Genomic DNA, 20,542 nt, shown 5'->3' with positions numbered 1-20,542 from the left:
TCTGCTACCATTGGAAATTGAAGGGTAGTTCACGTTGAGAATTGGGGGGAGGGTCCCACCCCCTGGAACATCCAGGTGAGGTGGTGGTGGGCAACAAAAGAGGCCACAGACAAGCAGTACTGGAAACGGTTTTTAATCATAATTAAATACACTGATTGAGTCATAGTAGGATCGGGCTTCCAATCTTCCCCCAAGCTTCCTGGGGCTCAGCTGCCCAGAGCCCCTCCCAGGGTGCAGTTCCGGCTGGGGCCAGGCCCAGCAGTACCAAGGGCTGCTGTCACCGCTCCACCGCCAGGGCCTCGGCCCTTTCCTCCGGAAAGGCGATGTCAAAGATCTCGCGGTAGTGCTCCACGAAGTGCACCTCCAGGCCCTCGGTGATGAAGGCAGCCAGGTCATAGAAGTCCTTCTTGTTCTCAGCTGGCAGGACGATGCAGGTCACCCCAGCACGTTTGGCCTGGGAGGGAGGGGTTGGTCAGTGTGGAGGAAAGAGAGGGCTGGGCAGGGAGCCAGACTCCCGGTGCCTGCCCTGCCTTGCATAGGTGAGGAAACAGGCCCTAGGTACCATCGCCAGCCTCCACTCTGGCAGCCTGGGGAGCAGGGCTCAGACTTCTGCTCAGGTGCTCGCAGCCCAGATGCTCCCATACCACAGGTGGGCCTGGAAATACATGCAGTGTGATGTACGTGGTTTCTTAGGTCAATCACCGCACCCACTGCTTTACATTTTGAGGTTTGGCACCTAAAAGTGCATAAGAGCTGAAAGTTCCCACACTACGACCTGCTCCTCAGCCTGACTGCTCCTTGGGGGATGGGGGTTCCCATATGCTGCTTTAAGGATTAGTGACCCGTGGAAGCTCCCACTCTACAGGTGAGGAAAGCAAGGCCCACACACCCTGCCTGGGGTGTCTCCCTCGTCAGAGCCTCTGGGGACCAGTCTCTTTGAGATACCAGGGTGGAGCATATGAGGGCCAGAACCAGGGTGCCACAGTGAGGTGTGTGGGTGCTCAGAGACAGTAGGGCTCTGTTAGGAACCCCTCAGTCCAACCTACACACCTGGGGAGACTCCAGGCTCTGGCCTCTTGTCCATCTGCACTGCCTGAGCCCAGGCCCCTGCCACTGTCTCTTGCAGCCGCATTCTCACTGCTCAGCCACTGGGCAGAGATGGAGACCCCAGTCTCAACCTCAAGGAAGGAGCTGAGATGGGCTGGATCAGCCACTGGGGGGCAAGGGGTGGGGAGTCAGGTTGTCAGCTCAATAGAGGCTCCAGGCCAGGCAACCCTGGGTCCAACCTCAAGCCCAAAGAGCCTTACTTTTCCCATCTAAACTCAGCCTGTCACCCTGCCTTTTCCCCTGGAGGTGGGCTCAGCCCTGAGTGATGGCCATATGTTATCCGGGTCTCTCTTGCTGAGCCGGTGCAACACTCACCGCGATGGTCTTCTCCTTGATGCCGCCCACAGGCAACACTTTGCCTGTGAGGGAGACCTCGCCCGTCATGGCCAGGTTCTGCCGCACTGGCCGGTCCAAAGCCAGGGAGAGCAGGGCCGTGACGATGGTGCAGCCGGCACTCGGGCCGTCCTTGGGGGTGGCACCCTGCGGGGAGACAGGCAGGTGGGCAGGCAGCCTGGCAGATGTGTGTGTGACCCAGGGCGGGGGATCAGGGTGGGCCTCACCTCAGGCACGTGCAAGTGGATGTGCGAGGTCACCAGGAACTTGTTGGCGGAGTCGTGCTGCATCAGGAAGGCCCTGGCGAAAGTGTAGGCTATGCGGGCGCTCTCCTTCATCACCTCCCCCAGCTGGCCGGTCACCTCCAGGCTCCCATCCTTGTCCCCCTTGTCACTGTCTCTGTCCCTCGGCCGTCTCAGGGACGTCTCAACAAACAGAGTGGAGCCTCCTGGGGACCCAAGGGCAGAGCCATGAACCGGGGCAGCCCCAGACTCCAGGACAGCTGCCCCCACCACCTGCTCAGCCATTCCCAGTAAAGTTCCTTAACCAGCTCATCCCAGCCTAGAACCTCCTCACCCCTCTATGTTCACACTGTCCCTGCAGCCACCTCCTCGGGGCAGCAGGTGGAGCTGCAGGAATGGACCCAGTTACACGAAAACCTGAAGACCTCTGTGCTGGGCTTCCCAGAGTACTTGCCTGCAGAGCAGAGCCTGCAGGCTCAGGAGCACGGTTCTCTCACTATAGCCCAAATCAGCAGACTCCATGCCCTCAGTCTACTTCCTCTGACACACACCCCCTGCCTGCCTGCAGACATGCATCTCAGCTACATAAGCCCCTGAGCTGCTCTCCCACCACCTTGCAGCTCCCAGACCTCAGGGCCAGTGGGCTCAGCGAGGTCACTTGGACAGGGTTCCCTGAACCCTCTACCCAGAGCTGCCTCTCCTGCAGTGAGGCGCTCTCCTTCAGGCAAACCTGAAAAACAGAAACTCAAAGCTCCTGGCGCTGCTGCTGCCTCAAAGTTCCTGAACCAGCCCTGCGCACTCCTAGCAGCAGGGAAGGGTGTTCAGAGCACCCCACGGTGGACGTGCCCACCTCTCCTGGGGGTGCAGAGGCCACTCACCCATGGCCGTCCAGGCCAGGCCCATGACCACGCCAGGCGGCGTCACGTCATACATGCGCTCCACGGTGAACACCGGCTTCCCCACGAAGTCCTGCAGGTTCTCGGGCGTCACCTCCACGAACTCAGCCTCACCGCTGACAATCTTGTAGGCAGACTTCCGTAACACCTGCGTGGGCACAGTGGGCTGGGGGGTGGCAAGGCCACAGGACCCTGCCGTCCCCAACCTGACCCCAGCTCATCTCCACTCGCCTTTTTACAGTTTGTAAAGCACACATGACCTAAAACCACCTGAACCATTTGTAAGCAGACAGCTCGGTGGCAAAAGTGCACGGGGGCTCTTGTCCAACCACCCTTCCAGAACCCTCTGATCATTAAGCACTCACTCCCCGTTCCCCACCCCCAGCCCTGACCCTACCATCTGCTTCCTGTCTGTGGCTGTGACTCCTCTGGGCACCCACTGTGGCATGTGTCCTGTCTGGCTGGGCCCACTTTAGCCATCACGGCCCCAGGCTCCATCCGCCGCTGGGCAGGCAGCTCACCTTCTCCACCTGCTTCTGCAGATTGCGGACACCGCTCTCCCGGCAGTACTGCTTGATGAGGAGGGTCAGCACGTCGGACGACAGCTTGGCCTTGCTCTCGTCCAGGCCACAGAGGGCACGGGCCTGAGGAACCAGGTACCGCTACAGGGAGGAGGAGAGCTGCCGTCAGGGGCCCAAGAGCCTCTCTGGGACCCCCCGCCCAGCCTTCCAAGACCCCTGGCTGTGTAGATGCGGTCACCGAGGTATACCCTGGGCCTGCCCTGAGGAGCCCCTGTCCACTGGGAGTCATCCAGCAATGACAGGGTGTCAGGGAGGCTGCTCCACGAGGCCATGCCTAAGCCAAGACCCAAAGGGTGAGGAATCAGCGAGGCCAGGACGTGAGGTGCAGGCAGCAATCCCTGCAGGTGCCAGGATCCTGAACAGAGGGCTTGGGACCTGCAGACACTAGCCTGCCACCTCCGCATGCTCCCAAGGCTCCAGCCTCTGCTCCTGCTGCATCCTCTGTCCAGATCTGACTCCTGCCCTCCCTCCAGGTGTCATCGTAGGTGCCTCTTCCTCCAGGAAGGCCTCCTTGATCCCCTAGACTTGCTCCTCATACAGAGACTGGTTAGTAGCTGCTGCCCAGTACAGGCAGGGATGGGGAGCAGGTCACAGGCTCCAAGGTCACTCCTGCCACACAGCAGTGGCCGGACAGTCAGTCCGGAGCACTGACCACAGGCCTGATGCATCCCATAGTCCTCATCTTCCTCCTCCAGGGCCCTGAAGGAAGCCCTCCACCCACTCCACCAAGCCTGCCCCTCCTCTGTCCCGTCAAGTCTCCAGGCTCGGCGGGGAGTCCAGCACCCCTGCCACCACCTCAGCCAAGAGCTCTTTTTCTCGCCGCCCACTCCACCAGGGGACACAGAGACTGGGAGCCAGCTCCGGTCACACCTGCAGAAGGCTCAAGGGGACGAGTACACTCAAGTCCATTCTAGAAAGAGAACACTCCGTGAGGAATACAGTCCTCTGGAAAGGAAGCCCGGCTTTCCTGACTGCAGGCTAGCGAAGCCGCCACACCCCGGGCACCAGAAGGGGAAGGACCCCCACCCAGGAGAAGCTTCCTACACAGGTGCAGGCAGAGGCCCGAACCTCAGGTGAGCCTGGGACCAGGAAAAGGCCCGGCAGGCGGTCACAGAACTGGGAACCACAGCCTCCCTGTAAAGCCCACAACTGCGAGTGACTGGGCCTGGACACCAGCCACATGTGTGACATTAAAGGCGGGGGCCTCCTATCAGAGCGGAACTCAGGACCCCAAGATGGGGTGGGGCCCTGAGGCCACAGGTAGGGCTGTGCTGTGTTCAGCACTGTGCTTGCAGAGGTGTCTCCTGTTCTTGTTCTACGGCCTGCGATGTTGGGACATGAGAATTCCCACACAAGCGCTTCCAAGACCCGTGGGGCTTCCCAAGTGACAGGGACAAGAAGAGCAGCCCTTCTTATTCAGGAAAAGCCCCTTCCAGAACACTAAGAATAACAAGGTGATTATTAGCATAGCTGGCTAGGGGCCAGAAGAACCAACGGAGAGACTGGAGGGACAATTTCTGCCCCCAGGGAGGGGAGGGTGCTGGGGTGCTAATCACACACAACCAAGGATCTGATCAATAACCCAAGAAATGGGCCCTTCCCCACACCTTGCCCCAGTGTCTCTTTTTTGGCTGTTCCCTGGTTGAATCCTTTATAATAAACTGGTAACAGTGAATAAACCCATTTCCTGAATTCTGTAGGCTGTTCCAGCAAATTATCAAACCGAGGAGCAGATGGTGGGAACCCCTGACTGACACCTGGTCAGTCTGAGGTAGGAGAGGCCAGGGACTTGGGCCTGCATCCAGGCCGGGGGCTGTGCTCTGCTCTGAGTGCTGACCCTGGGTCTCATGCTATTCCTGGATGCCGAGTCAAGACCACATTGACTCACGCCCCTCAGCGGGAACCGGCAGGTGCAGGGACCCCCACCCCAGCACCTCAGTGTCAGAGGTGTGACTGGCAGGAACGGTTCACACCAGCCTCATCTGCTTCTCGTCATCCCGCCCCATCCCATCTGTCCCTCTGGCACGAGAGCCCCTGAGCAGTACCCTGAGCTCTAGCTAAGGGCCTGGCCCCAACGGAGCACCTGGCTATTTCCTGAGCCTAGGGCCGGGCTGTGGGTGTCTCACCTCAGCAATGGCGAGCTTCTCCTGGGCCACGTAGCCTGACACGTTGATCATCTCCATGCGGTCCCGCAGTGGCTCGGGGATGGTCTCGGTGATGTTGGCCGTGCAGATGAACAGCACCTGGGGGTGGGGCCGTGAGGTGTGGGGGGACAGGGTGCCCATCCCTCCCCGCTGGCCCAGCCCCGGGCAGGACACGCACCTTGGACAAGTCCACGGGCACGTCCAGGTAGTGGTCCAGGAAGTTTGCATTCTGCTCAGGGTCCAGCAGCTCAAGCAGTGCAGATGAGGGGTCGCCCTGGTAGCCCCGGCCGATCTTGTCCACCTGAAGCGGCAGAAGTGGGCGGGGGTGTTGGCCCCTGTCCTGCCTGAGCGCCTGCTCACCAGACACCCCAATGGGAGACAGACCCAGGGGTCAGAGCTGGGGAAGGCCGGAGCAGAAGGAAGAGCAGGGGGGCTGGCATGACCGTGAGGCTGTGGCAGGGACAGCGCCCTCCAGGGCAGGGCAGGGGCAGTGTCAGGAGACAGCCTGGGAGCAGCAAGGCCACCCCGTGACTGGCGCCATGGAAACCGCAGAGCCATGATTTCACCTTGAACACAGATTCCGTCTGCTCAGCGCCACCTGGAGCTGGGGGCCACGAAGGCCCAGGGCCCACGTCCAGCCTCGGGAAGGGGTGTGCGCCCAGCCAGGCCCGCCCACCCAGCCCCACGCACCTCGTCTATCAGGACCAGGGGGTTCTCCGTCTTCGTCTTCTTCAGACACTGGATGATCTTGCCCGGCATGGCGCCCACGTACGTCCGCCTGGGGAAGAGGGCAAGGCAGGGTGGTGGGAGCCCCAGCATCTGGGCTAGCCACACCAGCGCCTGAGGCCCAGCTCCCTGGAGCTCCAGGACGCTCATGTGAGACACATGGGCCCCCTCGAGAGCTGCCCAGAGAGGAGACACGCAGCACAGGGGGCCCAGCAGAAGATAAATGCTTCTGTGCTGTGCAGGTGGGCAGAGCACTAGATCACCCCTCCCCCAGCTCAGGCAGGAAGCACAGGGAACAGGTTCACAGCCACGTCTCACTCATCCCCCTAGATAGCAAAACCCAGCCTGCATCGCCTGACTCAGCAGAAGGACAGAGTGGGGAGCAGCTGGGGCCTGTGGCAGCAACGTCTCCAATGCCTGGGTCCCCGGCGTCCCCAGGCCCAGGGCCCAGCCGGCACATGCTTTCAGGAGACTACTGCCAGGAAGACCTGCGGGTCCCAATGTCCAGTACTGTCCGTGTTTTTAGAAAAACCAGAAAAGTAATTTAGACACAGATTTAACCCTTCTTTGACCACCACCAGATAACGGTATGCTCCAAGTCAGCTCGGAGCAGACACTCATGTATCTGTTGTGCTTGTGTCTCACTGAGCCCGGCTTTTCAGAGACCCACCCTCTGCAGAGGCCAACAGGGCGCGAAGCCCTGGAACACAACACCCTGAACGTCCCACTGAAGGGTGCCATGCACGGACCAGGTGGCTGTTAAGAGCCCGCACACAGGGAACACCAGCCCCCGCTCTGTGCCTGACAAGGGAGCAAAGAACCAAGACAGGCCCTGAGTCTTCACCTGGGAGACCTCCCACTCTAGTGCCCGGCCCTGGCCACGACACAGCTCCCGAACTTCGGCCAGTGCTGTGGGGAGCTGAGCTGGTGGGATGCGAGCTGGAGCCATGCAGCTGTCTACTGACAGCCTGGCCGAGAGGCTCTCCCAGTGACTGAGAAGCCGAGATTTTGAGCTAATGTTTGAGCACCTCGATCAAGCCAGGCCTGAAGTCAGTCAACACCTTTTCAATTACCTACTCCTGTGTGCAGTTTGCTGCTTGTCCCCATCATGATACCAGAGCAGGAACAGACCCAGGAAAAGGCAGGCTGACAGGAGAGGTGAGCTCTGGGGGGTGTGGGGGGCAGACCTACCTGTGCCCCTTGATCTCAGCCACATCTGTCATGCCTCCAACACTGAAGCGGAAGTACTCCCGGTTCAGGGCACGGGCGATAGAGCGGGCGATGCTGGTCTTGCCCACGCCCGGGGGGCCATAGAAGCAGAGGATCTTGCCTTGGGTGGAGCCCCGGAGCTGGCTGACGGCAATGAACTCCTGTGTGCAGAGGCAACTGTATGAGACAGTGCCGGACTTTCTGAAGGGCAAGGGGCCCCACCTGGCCTGAGGCTCCCCATGGCTAGGCACCTGGGGCTGCGGGAAGGGACAGCGCCTGGCCTGGAGGAGCCAAGCTGGCCAGACTGTGATTTGTCACAGGGATGGACAACGTGTGGCACCAACAGGACAAGCAGGCACCAGGGGATGTGGGGACTGACTGGGGGGTGACCCCAATGCCAGGCCCACCAGCCCTCAGCAAGATGCCTCTGCCCCATTTCCTCCGCTCAGGAGCACGATTTTTATCCCCTCTGGTGGATGTGGGCCCCCAGTGGCCCCTGGCACCTCTAAGCCACTCCAGCACTGGTGCCTCAGGCCCCTGCTGACGCCACTCCAGCCCTGCCACGGCCAAGCCCCTCCCAGAGCCTAGACTCACAGGGGACTCCTCAGGGTCTCCCCAGCTGCACAGGGAGTCCTGGGTCCCAGCAGGAGGCCCCGACGAGGGCATGGGCGGGGCGGGGGCGGGGCCTCACCAGGATGCGCTTCTTGACGTCCTCCATGCCGTAGTGGTCCTCCTCCAGCACCGCCTGGGCCCGCGCCAGATCTAGGTTCTCGTCGCTGTGCTTGCCCCACGGGATGGACGTCAGCCAGTCCAAGTAGTTGCGGGTGACGCTACCACGGGACAGGTGAGAGCCGGTGAGCGGGCCCTGCGCGCCGCCTGCCTCCCCAGCTGCACACCCAGGCGCTGGGACCCAGGCACCCAACACTGGAACTGCACAGCCTGCGCTGGACAGGCCGCCCGCCTCACCTACGGCTCCAGGCAGGCACCGTGTGTGTCATACCGGGAAGGTCTGTACTAACCCTGCCTCAGCAGGTGATAAAGTACTTCTTAATTAAAGCATGTAACGTACTTTTTTGTTTTTTTAGACAGAATGCAATTGCATACTTAAACTACAGTACAGGGTAAACATAACTTTTACATTCAACAGGAAAACCGACAAAATTCACATGACTCACTTTCCTGCCGTGAACCAAGCCTGCGCTGTCCTGAGGTCTGCCTGTGTGGGTGCAGCTCCTGGCCCAGAGGCTCAGTGAGCATGGGGATGGCTCAGAGTCCCACAGCTCAGGAGGGGCCAGCGATGAGAACAACCTGACCCAGCCCAAGTGGGGAAATTGAGGCCTGGAGCTGTGACCCGGGGACAGAGGAACCCCTCTCAAGGGGCCTGAGGAGGAGCAGGCAGGAAGGGCAATCAGAGGAGGACCCGGAAAACAGAAGCAGAGGTGGGAGTGACGCTCTGAAGGAGGATGGGCTGGGAGCGAGGAATGTTTCCGAGAAGCTGGAAGAGGCTAGAAACAATTCCCCCAAGGCCTCCAGAAGGAACCCATCCTTCTCATCACACCAGAAATGAGGGTCTCTGCCTCCAGACCTGAAGAGAAGTCGATGCTGTCTGGGGCACTACGTGTGTGGTCCACCCTGATGTGAATGTGGGGAATGCACTGCTGCCCCAGGGAGAGAAGCTGGGAGTCTCTCTGGTGTACAGGCCTGCGGCATCTGGGGAAACCAGGGAGTCCCAGGGTCCCTGAGCAAGAGAGCAGACCCCACCAGACACCCTGATCAGACAGGGGCCTAACACAGCAGCCCGGGAAGCCCGCCCCTTTGAGAAGCTGTCCCGGAGCAGCGCCCAGGCAGAGTCAGAAGCATCACATGGTGCCCTGACCCCTTAGCCGCCACTCTGACCCCCAGCCAGCGTGCACAGGAGAAGGCCAGCCAGGCAAGACCAGGAAGACACTCGTTTTCTGACTCTCAAAGCTGCCAGAGGAGACCAGGGAACAGAAGGTCAGGGGAGGGGCTGGCCTTGGGGCACTGGCCCTGGGGACTCCTGGTCCTGACGGGTGGCACAGGCTTGCAGCCCAACGTCCCTGGCTTCAAATCCGTCCCCATTTACCAGCCCAGGGGCGGGGGCACCGATTTAACTTCTCCAAGCCGCGATTCCTTCATCTGTGAAACAACAGTGACAAGAGACCCAGCCCCACAGGGACCACACGAGAGCACTAAACATGTGTGGTGACAAGAACATGCCCGAGGGCCCCCACCGTCCTGGCCTTCCAGGGTCAAATCCTGGCCCCCCACGCCAGGCCCCTCAGCACTTGCTCACTTGAACTCGGAGGAATGGTTGTCCAGCAGGCCCAGCTTGCTCAGCTCCTCGTCCACCACGTCCATGACATGCTTGGGGACCACGAGCTCCTTGAGCCGCTCACGGAACTTCTCCTCGATGGCGTCCTTGTCATCCTTCTCCAGGCCTAGCTCCTTCTTGATGATCTTCAGCTGCTCCTGCAGCAGGTACTTGCGGTGTGTCTGCTTGATCTTCTCCTCCACCTGTGGGGCCCAGGCCACTGTCAGACCAGAGGAGGGGGCCGAGGCCTGAGTGGGCCTGCCACATCCTCGGGACCCAGGAGACAAACCTGGGACACTCAGCCTCCAACGGCCCTCACCTTCAACCTGGAGTCCCCGCACATGAGTCTCGCGATAAGTGACCCCAACTTCCAGGGGAGGAAGGGATCTGCCCTTCAATCCTGGTTACAATCAGGGAAAGCCGGACCTGATGCCAGCATGTCCCCGACACTCATCAAAGCAGTGTCACCCTCTCTCTAAAAGCTGACACAGCAGGACACAGGCTCAACACTGGCGCCTGCCCCGAGTCATGCTGCCCTGCATATTGACAGCTGCCTCGTGGCTTTTCCAATGAAAGATGCAATACAACTTTTTTACCTAACATAGAATCAAGTGATATGATGGCCTATGTTGGAAATGAATCTAAAATAAGAGTATTTGCATAACTAATTCACTTTGGTGTATAGCAGTGACTAATATGTCACTGTAAGTCAACTATACTCTAGTAAAACTTTTTTTAAAAAACTAAACAATAAAAGTGACCTAAATCTGGAAAAGGTTAAACGGACAGTCCGAGCAGCCAAGGTAGGCCTCCACCAGCCGAGTATGGGGAAAGTCCCTTCAACCTTTCCTAGGCTGCCTCCCAATTTCTAGGTTTCCCCCAGAGCTCCCTGGACAGTCAGGGGAGCTCTCACTGTGCACAGCTCCTGGCCCCAGTGTGATGGTGCCATGAGTTTGCAACCTCTGCTCACCTCCCGGCCCAGGCGCTGCTGCAGCTTGCTCAGTTCAAACTCCTTCTTGAGAAGGGACAGGGCCTTATACAGCCGCTTTGGAATCTGCCGAGAAAGGGAAGATCATGTGTGCAGGCTGAGGGTTGGGGGGCAGGGGAAGCAGGGCACAGGAAGTATGAGCTCTGGCAAGTGGACAGGCCACGCCTCCCCAAATCCGAGAGGCCTGCCCCCTCGGTCCCAGGGCTCCAGCCAGGCCCACAGGGACCAGGACGTTGGCAGGGGCACTGCTTCTAATGTTGAGTCTGGGGACAACCCAAACACGCCACCGACTGAATGATGGGCACTGCCCAGGAGGACACCGCGCGGTACTACCAAGAACCAGGGGTCGGAGGCAGACGGAAGGAGGCGGGCTAACGTGAAACCGCCCCACAGCAAGGCCCAAGAGCAGCAGCCAGTGGGGGAGGCCCCCGGCCGCACTCACGTTGGTCTCCTCCAGGACTTCCTGCAGCTCGTGGGACTCGGCCCCCGTCAGCGCTGCGCCCATGTCGCTCAGGTAGATGGGGTTGTCCACCACCCTGTGGCCGGCCTGCATCATCTGCAGCACTGACTCCCTGCAAGGGACCCAGGCGCTGCACCAGGGCACCGACCACCACTGCGGCCACACCTCCTGACGCGCTCTCCCATCTGCCGACAACTGAAGCATGAAGCCGCTCCCCCGACCCGGGCTACGTCAGGAGCCCCCGAGCAGGACACGCCTGGGCCAGCCCCGGCCTCCGGGAGAGTGCATGAGACCAACCTGTAGAGTGGGTTCAAGGCGATGATGTCCCTGATGGTCTTCACGATCTCCGCAGTCAGCGCCTAGTGAGCAGGGAAGCCCCAAGCGTGGGTCACCGGACCAGAGGGGGCTGCAGCCCCCGGCCCCTCCCCTCTGCCCTGGACCCAGATCCTCCACAGCAGCTGAAGCCCTGGCCCACTTCCCACCTGCCAGCCGCTGGCTCCTCCCAGGACTCCTGGGGGAACACGGCCCTCTGCCCCTCAACACCCCTGCACTCACCTTCACCTCCTCCGTGACCTGGAAGTCCTCGTGGGCCACATTCTCCACCTCCACCATGAGCACCTCGCCGGCGGGGCTGGGACCAGGCCCCACCACCACCTCCAGTGGCCGCTTGGTGGCCCCGTCCTCTTCTGCCTCTTTCTTGCCCCGCTTGGGCTTCTTGCGCAGCTTCTGCTTGTTCTCACCCTCGGGCTCCTCAGGCTCCACCTCCAGCTGTCGGTTGATGTGAACCCTGAAGACAGGAGGAGGGGGTAAAGCCACCACCAAGGTGGGGTGGGGGGATTCTGCCTGCACGCTCCTCTGCAGTGTCCATGACTGAAGGGCCCACTGGGCCCAGACCCCTGCAGCCACCAGGCCTGAGGCTCGCTGCCATCTCAGAACCCAAGAACCTCCACCCTGGGACTCCAGCCGACCCATCCATTTCAACACCTACGGCCCCCCGGGAAAAAGGAAGCCAGTGGCAGCCCACCTCCAGGGTTCATCCAGGACTCTGCCTGCCCCTCCCTCAGCCTCCAGCGCACCCCTCAGTGGCTCTTGCACACCATTCAGGTTCAAGGGCGCCTCCACCAAGAGGCTCTCCCTGACCTCTCAACGTGAAGTCCAGCCCCACCTGCACAATCACCCAGCACCGCCCTCCATCTTTGTTTCTCCCACAAAGCACCTGCCACCATCAGAATTCAGCTTGTGACCTGTTCTCCCCACTCGGGGTGAGCTCCCCAAGGTGGGTCCCTCACCTGCTGCTCCACCCCGATAGCCCAGCAGACAACAGGCCGGGCGTCACTGCTGCGCTGGCTCCTTTCTACCTGCAGGCTAACTGACAACAGCACCCTCTTAAAGAGCAGGCCTGAGAGGTACCAGGGGTGTGGACTCAGCGCCCAGCAGACACCCAGGGTGCGCAGAGAAAAGGCGGTGGGGATTCAGTGAGCCCTGGGGCGGCCTGGCCTCAAAGGCCAGCAGCACTCATTCTACAAGGCACCCTGCAGGTGAGCAGGGCATTGAGGAGCTGCCATGTCTTTATTAATTCTGGTTGCACCTTATTCTGTTTCTCCTGAGCCATGACTCCTCCCAGGAGACAAAGGTGCAGGCTCTTTCCTAAAACAGACTCTAACAGACTCCTAACACGAAGACGGGCATGGGAATCAGCGCAGCCACCTGGACGGTCCACAGATGCGCTGCTAGCCCAGATTGTTTCCCGGATGCGCTCTGCAGGGTGACAGGGAACAGGGCTCCATGGGACTTCCCTGGTGTCCAGTGGCTAAGACTCCGCACTCCCGATGCAGGGGGCCTGGGTTCGATCCCTGATCAGGTAACTGGATCCCGAATGCCATGCGGCACAGTCAAGAAAAACCCTAACCAACCAACCAAAAAACCCCGCAACCTGCCAAGTTGAATGGAGCTGCAGACATGGGCAGGGATGGCGGGCCAATACCCAGACATGGGAGACACGGCAACATGCCAGCTTCCGTTTTGTGGTGCTTTGTGGACTAATAAGCATGAGAGATGGCTTCTCCCTGACCACCCAAAGTACTGCTTTAAGAGAAGGGCCCTGAGATTGGGGATGGGGACCCACCCCCAGCTGTGGCCGCTCCTCCCGTCCCGCCCCCGCACCTCCGGTGTCCCATGACGATCATGCGCAGCTTGTCCCCCAGGTCCTGCATTTCGTGGATCTGCACAAACGTCCCCGTGTGGTAGATCTCATCCAGGTTCTCGACCACGTCAGACTCATTGCTGAGGGAGAGGGACACGGGGCACATGGGCACAGGTGCTCTGGCTCTCTCAGGAGCAGAGAAACACCCATCCTGGCCTTGACCACCTGGCTCCCACTGGCACTCTAGGATGCAGGGTTACTGCACACAGGCAGACAGGGCCATATGGACCTGGCCTTTGGTTCCATACTGCCTCTTTTGGAGCCGGCCTAGAACATGCCTTCTGACTCTGAAGTGGAACTAAATCCTACCCAGAAGTGAGGTGGATGAGTCCTGAGCCCCCACACCTGCCCACCTAGCTCTGCTCTGAAGTGGCCTTGCTCTGGTCTGACACGGGGGATCATTGAGGTTAATTTCCCCCCACCTGAACTACACACAAGGCCCAGGGCTCAGGGCGGAATCTTAGCCCCATCTAAAAAAGGATGCTCAGCTCTTGGTCTTGTCCCCTGTAGCTTTTGCTAGGTTTGTTTCAGGTCAAGGGCCAGAGGTCTAAGCTACTCTACCGATCGGGCTCTGTGGGGAGCTACACTCCAGGGTGGTCTCAACAAAAGGGTGAGGGGGAAATTACACTTACTTGTCATCTTTCTTTAGAAAGACGCCAGCATACGGCTGGGCAAGGCGGACTTTCCTTCTTAGCAGCTCAACCAGCTTCTTATTTTTAACCTAGTATGACAACAACCCCAAAGTGAAACACAGGGTAGGTTTTTCTGGCTGATATTTTGACAGCAACTCTAGCATTCTCAGTGCTACACTCTGGAGATGCACTAGTCTGATCCAGGACTAACCTACACGGTTCAAGAACTCCTGAACCAAAAAGAAAAGAGAGGACGGGTGTGGAGAATGGAGTGGGGCAGTGCTGGCGAGCCGCACTCCTTAGTTTTTTTCCCTCTTGCTAAAAGGAAAACTCAAAGGAGATGAATAGCCAAAGCCAAGAAATTGATTTCACATCCCCTTCCCAGAGCTGGTTCTGCGGGGAAATGCGTTGGCTTGAAAGTCTAAACCTTCTGCTCTTGTCAGGAGGACAACAGTAAATGTGCATAACTCAACTGTGACACACTCCACAGGCTAATAATTTTCATGGACAGTTATCCCAATCCCATCTATATCCCATATATTGATCATCCGACCCCGCCCCCCTCAATCACAGCACATTCTCATGTTGTTTTATTGGCAGATAGAGGGCTCATGTTTCCCAGGAAACAGCTGCTGGGGAGGAGCACAGATGTCCTTAGGGCTCAGACGATTCCCTTCAAGCCCCTGTTCATTCCCAGGCCAGACCTGAACTCAACTTAATGGCCCTCAAACTTTGGCACAAATCAGAACCACCGGGAGGATTTTCTTTTTAAAGAACAGACGGCTGGGCCCCAATCTCTAAAGTATCTGATCTGCTGGGGGCTGGAATGGGCCTGGGATTCTGCACTTCAAGGGAGCTCCCAGGGGATGCTGCTGTTTTCAGGGACCAGACTTTAAGAAGCAGTGCTAGCTCACTCCATGACCACATGTTATGGGGATTCCTAACACTCTAAAGGCATTCTTTCCAGGATAAAGGCCCATGACATCCATCAGGAGGATACCTGACCCACCCAAACTTAAGAGTCACTGGCCTACACTCAGAGGCTACTGATAAGGAGATGCTACTGGGGCAAGTTAGCCACAGACAGGGTCAACTTCAACATCAAGATAATCCCAACTTTGCTAACAAGTTCAGATTTACTTATTAAATACTCTGGAAGCTCCCAATTTCTCCTCTGTTAACAGCTGACTGCTGCATCTTTATTTTGACCACACTGCACAGGATTATCGGAGAAGGCAATGGCAACCCACTCCAGTACTCTTGCCTGGGAAATCCCATGGATGGAGGAGCCTGGTAGGCTACAGTCCATGGGGTCTTGAAGAGTCGGACACAACTGAGCGACTTCACTTTCAAGCACTGGAGAAGGAAATGGCAACCCACTCCAGTGTTCTTGCCTGGAGAATCCCAGGGACGGGAGCCTGGTGGGCTGCCGTCTATGGGGTCGCACAGAGTCGGACACAACTGAAGCGACTTAGGAGCAGCAGCACAGGATTACAGCTTCCTGACCAGGGATCAAACCTGTGCCCCCTGCATTGGAAGCTCCTAGTCTTAACCACTGGACCACCAAGGAAGTCCCCTGACCCTTGCATCTTAACACCTGGCCCCTCCCTTTGGCAGGACTCCTTTTCCTTATTTGCAAGGTAACAGCAATAGAACTGGAGGAGAAAATGGCAACCCACTCTCAGTATTCTTGCCTGGAAAATCCCCTGGACAGAGAAGCCCAGCGGAGTACAGTCCATGGGGCAGCAGAGGGTGTGACACAACTGAGTGACTGAGTACAGCAATAGAAATACTCCATGTGCGTTCCACAAGCCAGCCTCATACCATCTGCATCAACTCCTATAACCCTCTTGGCTAGCCCTAGGTGGGCAGACAGGGTCTCTTGAAAGAATCTTATCCCTGCTTGGGCACTGGGGACAGGAGGCAGGTGCCACTTTGCAAGGCTGAGGGGACCATACCTGCCAAACAGTCCTGGCCCCAGAGGCCTGGAGGGTAGAGGACAGCTGGCAGTGGGAGACAAGGATGAAAAAAAGACCCACAAGGGTCATCTCTGAGGTGTCAGAGCACACCATAGAGGAAACAGCAGCCACTTCTTATGAAGGTGTATGAAGCACCATGTATGGTTCTAAGTCCCCTACATGTGACCTTATTTACCTCCCATCACAGCTCTAAGAAATGAGGGATTGCCCATTTCACGGATGAGGCAATGGAGGCCCAGAGAACATCTTGCCCAAGGCTATCAAGCTGGAGGCAGAGGGACCAGGATATGAAGCCCCAAGGTCTGGCCTTAGGGCCTGCCAGTAATCACTATTTAACATCAGAGAACGCCCTTGGAAGGGCAGCTCAGACGCATGCAATCAGCAGTTCCAGGGTGGGGATGTCTTTCTGTCCCCTGCTTGCTGACTGAATGCTGTCCCTCTGCTTTCCAAGGGATCCCTGAAATTTATGCAGCAAAGATGGGAGTGTGAGGGGAGGAGGGTGAATGCAGACACGGCTGACTCATTGTATGACCTTGCTTAGACAGTTAACAGATAACCTCCTCCACAGACTCGTTTCCACATCATTAAAGAAAAGATGGGGGCGGGTGGGGAAGAAAGCAGGCATTCAGGTTCTTCCTACTCTAAAAACTCAAGGTCTGGACTTCCCAGAAGGTCCAGTGGTTAAATATCCACCTGCCAATGCAGAAGACACAGGTTCAATCCCTGGTCTGGGAGGATCCCACATGCTGTGGGGCAACTAAGCCCGAGAGCAACTACTGAGCCCACACTCTAGAGCCCGTGCTGTGCAACGAGAGAAGCCACTGCAGTGAGAAGCCCTCAAAAGGCAACAAAGCGTAGCCCCTACTTGACGCAACTAGAGAAAACCCAAGTGCAGCAACGAAGACCAAGCACAGCCAAAAAAATAAACAAAAAAAAGCTCAAGTTCCTTGCACTCTTGCTTTCTATTACATCACCCCGGTCCACTTGCCCCACCCCCTAAGCCATGGCTCTTACTGTCTCTTCCACCAGAATGTAAGTCTCTGAGGCAGAGGGCTGTGTCTAACTTGTTCTGCTGAATCCTCAGCCTGCTGCATGGTAACAAGTCAAGAACACTCTGCCTGACTGCATTGCTCAGGCATGTCCAATTCTTTGCGACCCTATGAACTATATATATAGCCCAACAGGCTCCTCTGTTCATGGGATTCTCCAGGCAAGAATACTGGAGTGGATCCTCCAAGGGGATCTTCCCTACCCAGAGATTCAACTCACGTCTCCTGCAGTGTAGGTGAATTCTTTACCGCTTCGAGGCACCCTGGAAGCCCAAAGAACACTCTACTGAATGAATAAATCCGACAACATCTTCCTGCCACCTTCCTCCTAAAATTCCTCTACAATCTCTCGCTCAATCATTCTCTGTACTACTAATGACCTCCCGATACAGAATTAACTTACTACTCATGCTTCTCTAATCCCCGCTGGAACCTAAACTCCAAAAGCATGAATGTGTGCCCGTTTTGCTCACTGTTGTATCCCTTAGACTTACAACCGCACCTGGCCCATGACCTCAATGAACATATAATGAAGGTATGAGGAAGGCGGATAGCCCTGGGGGAAGAGTGTCACAAAACAGCTACGGAGAAACCCGCAGAAAAGTAACTGAGCGGCAAGACTGTTCTGATCCTTCCCGGCACCAAATTTCTATGACTGGGAGTCTATTGGACAATCCTAAGTTCACTGGATTCAACTTTCTTGAAGGGATCTGAAAGGGGAAGAAATCTAGCTCAAGCTCATGGAGCTAGTGCTGAGAAGACTCGTACTCGAACTCCAGGCCTTGGAGAAGCTTCGCTCCTGGAAAAAGTTGCTGGGGTATGAAGGTGGTAAATGATCCCTCGGTCCAACCCGCGGCTTGCAGACATGGGGAAACCGAGGCCTTGGGCGGGGCGCTCATTACCTCAACAATCTTGATAAAGCGCGGGAACACTGGGTTGCGAGTAACGGCGATGAGCGGCAGGTGCGGGAATACGTCCGGGATCATCATCGGCGTCAGCGCCGTTATGACAGGGCCCTCCCCGCCGCCCGCGCTGCCTCCCACGCCAGAGGCCCCGTCCTCGGCGCCGCCCTCGGATGCATCCTCGCCTCCCGAGAAGGCGCCGCCGCCGCTGCGGTTGTTCGCCTCCCAAAGTCCCCGCCAGTGGCCCGCGGCCGCGGGGCTTTGGCCCCACAGCGCCCAGGGAGGCGAAGCGTCGCAGGCCCTCCGGCCTCTGGGCAACCAAGCTCTGGCCGCAGTCGGGACCCGCCCCCCGGCGGCGGCCAGTAGCGGCCGCCGAAGCGTCCAACACCTTGCAGCTCCCCACAGCCGCACACAGCCTGTGCCCCCCGCCATGGCCCGGCCATCCTGGCGGCGCGTAAGACTTGCGTCATTTCCCCGGGCCCGGCTGGGGCGCACGTGACGACCAGCGCGTGTCTGGGTGCCCGCGGGAGGGGTGGCCGGAAACAGATGGCTGCGGGGGCGGGACATGGAAGAGTGGAGGCGGGGCCTACACGCAGCGGAGCTAGAAACTTTCAAGATACCTCGTCGCATCCACCTTTTCCGATCTTCTAGCCAGCGTGTTTGAACTATGGTGTTGGAGAAGACTCTTGAGAGTCCCTTGGACTGCAAAGGAGATCAAACCAGTCAGTCCTAAAGGAAGTCAGTCCTGAATATTCACTGGAAGGACTGATGCTGAAGCTGAAGCTCCAATACTTTGACCACCTGATGCGAAGAACTGACTCATTGAAAAAGACCATGATGCTGGGAAGGACTGAAGGCAGGAGGAGAAGGGGACGACAGAAGATGAGATGGTTGGATGGCATCACTGACTCGATGGACATGAGTTTGGGCAAGCTCCGGGAGTTGATGACGGACAGGGAAGACTGGCCTGCTGCAGTCCATGGACTGTCGCAAAGAGTCCGACGCGACTGAGCGACTGAACTGACCTGAGCCAGCGTGTTCAAGGCTCCTTCGAATCGCGGGGAGGGCTGTGGACACGCATGATGGCCCCTAGAAAGACAAAACCGTGGCTGCAAGCGCAGCTTTAGGAACGAGTGGGCAGCCCAGTCCAAACAGGTTTAGGAACTTAGGTGATATGCGCATGCTCGGACTCTGGACGCGTCACGATTGATGGATTCGGGTTTCCCGGGAGACGCTAAGTGCGGGCAGAAAAGGTAGATTGCCTATGGGCGGCCGTGTGCGCATGCCCAAGCGTTTGGTTTGGTGGGGTGGGTGGGTGGGGCTTGTTGAGAAGGTCAGCTTCGGGCTTCCTGGGGAGCAAGGTGCGCATGCCCAGACTGTGAAACGACTCCCCGCGGCAAATGAGTCTGCGTATTGGAGGCAACGGCCGGAGCGAGATGCTGGTGTTAATGTTGGTGGTGGCGACCACCTTTCGGCTCTGCCCGCTGGTGAAAGCTCGGCCGCTGTGCCGGTGGGGCTGCCCTTCCGGGCCTGGGGTACTGCCAGGGGTCGGGGAGGGGGCAGACTCATCTCTGGGCGCAAACTAGGAAAGATGCTCCGCTCCCCAACCTCATTGAGGATTCCCAGCTTACTTGATTCCCACTCTTCTCTCCCACCTCATGCCTTCCAGCCCATCACCAAGTCCTCCCATTGCCACTTAAAGACTTTAGCCTGATTCCGATGCCTTCAAGCCACCTCCGCCACCACTACCCCTGGGCTGTGCCTGGCAGCCAAAGAAGTTGTTTGTAAACGAATCTGACCTCGTAATTCCCCTTCCCTGTGGCACCCAGCATAAAAACCAATTTCCTGGCGCAGCCTTCATTCCCTCGCATGGTCTGGCCCAGGGTTCCTCAACAGCGCTGCTGACATCTAAGGCCAGATCACTCTCTGGGGTGGGACCGTCCTGTACATTGTAGGATGCTGAGCAGCGTCCCTGGCCTCCATCCACTCAATGCCAGTAGTACCTTGTTCCCCAGACTTGACAGTCAATCAAACGTGTCTAGGCATCACCAAGGGTCCGCAGGGGATGTGACAACCACTGATGTCGCCCCTGCCCACCCCTGAATCACTGCTCCCAGCCACCGGTCCCTTGTGGAACAGGGGAGACTCGGGGCCTGCTTCTCCCTCTGCCTGGGACGCTTTGCTTCCAGATTTTCTCCGTGACGTCTTCATTCAGTTACCAACTTAAATAGTACACTGCTTTATTGAAAGACGCCCCCCCCTCCCCCCTATAGACTTCCCTGGTGGCGCAGGTGGTAAAGCATCTGCCTACAATGCCAGAGACCCGGGTTCGATCCCTGGGTCGGGAAGATCCCCTGGAGAAGGAAATGGCAACCCACTCCACCACTCTTGCCTGGAAAATCCCATGGACGGAGGAACATGGTAGACTACAGTCCATGGGGTCGCAAAAAGTCAGATAGGACTGAGCGACTTCACTTCACTTCTCCCCTATAGCTGCTGCTTCCTATATATCACTAACTTCTGTTACACTTATTTTTTCTTGTTTGTTGCTGTCACTAAGATATTAACTCCATAGGGTATTGACTGTTTCTCTTATTCACTCCTTGCCCCAAATGTTTTCATTTCAGTAAATGTTAGATTAGTAAATATCATACATGAGGTGCCACAGGCACTGGACAGATGCTAAAGCCCAGTTTCAACCCTCAGGGAACTCCTGCCAGTAATAAGCTGTACATTCAGAGAGCCCTGTTTGCCGATGA

General features: G+C 57.9%; 2 protein-coding genes and 1 long non-coding RNA gene across 10 annotated transcripts in view; 2 read left to right on the top strand and 1 right to left on the bottom strand.

The window, feature by feature from the left end:
- Positions 1-117: 117 nt before the first annotated feature.
- Positions 118-18,887, bottom strand: LONP1 (lon peptidase 1, mitochondrial). Of its 2 annotated transcripts, none has more exons than XM_061422524.1 (18): positions 18,809-18,887; positions 13,854-13,942; positions 13,182-13,301; positions 11,574-11,805; positions 11,316-11,377; positions 11,001-11,130; positions 10,541-10,624; positions 9,553-9,773; positions 7,930-8,068; positions 7,221-7,399; positions 5,994-6,081; positions 5,482-5,604; positions 5,286-5,402; positions 3,100-3,240; positions 2,561-2,726; positions 1,668-1,888; positions 1,423-1,587; positions 118-454 (listed from the first exon to the last, which is right to left on the bottom strand). In XM_061422524.1, the coding sequence occupies exons 3-18, from the start codon at positions 13,229-13,231 to the stop codon at positions 278-280; spliced, it is 2,295 nt and encodes a 764-aa protein (XP_061278508.1). In that variant the 5' UTR covers positions 13,232-13,301; positions 13,854-13,942; positions 18,809-18,887; the 3' UTR covers positions 118-277. The 2 variants fall into 2 exon arrangements, with proteins under 2 accessions (XP_061278508.1, XP_061278507.1); XM_061422523.1 differs by lacking the exon at positions 18,809-18,887 and adding an exon at positions 17,784-18,236.
- On the top strand, positions 3,146-4,838 carry LOC133250832 (uncharacterized). Its single transcript, XR_009737432.1, has 2 exons — positions 3,146-3,234; positions 3,995-4,838. It is a non-coding gene; the product is annotated as an uncharacterized LOC133250832 (long non-coding RNA).
- A 59-nt stretch (positions 18,888-18,946) lies between the features above and the next one.
- CATSPERD (cation channel sperm associated auxiliary subunit delta) overlaps positions 18,947-20,542 on the top strand; it is a 37,371-nt gene continuing 35,775 nt past the window's right edge. For 3 of the 7 annotated variants that reach the window (XM_061422529.1, XM_061422528.1, XM_061422525.1), the window contains exon 1: positions 19,118-19,293. In XM_061422529.1, coding sequence (XP_061278513.1) covers positions 19,184-19,293 — 110 coding nt within the window. In that variant the 5' untranslated portion in view covers positions 19,118-19,183. Of the gene's footprint in view, positions 19,037-19,116; positions 19,294-20,542 lie in introns of those variants that run through there. The other 4 variants (XM_061422531.1, XM_061422526.1, XM_061422527.1 and 1 more) reach the window with 3 other exon arrangements.

The sequence above is a fragment of the Bos javanicus genome, chromosome 7 (assembly GCF_032452875.1).
Source record: "Bos javanicus breed banteng chromosome 7, ARS-OSU_banteng_1.0, whole genome shotgun sequence".
In the NCBI taxonomy this organism is placed as follows: domain Eukaryota; kingdom Metazoa; phylum Chordata; class Mammalia; order Artiodactyla; family Bovidae; genus Bos; species Bos javanicus.
This window is presented reverse-complemented; position numbering and strand designations above follow the sequence as displayed.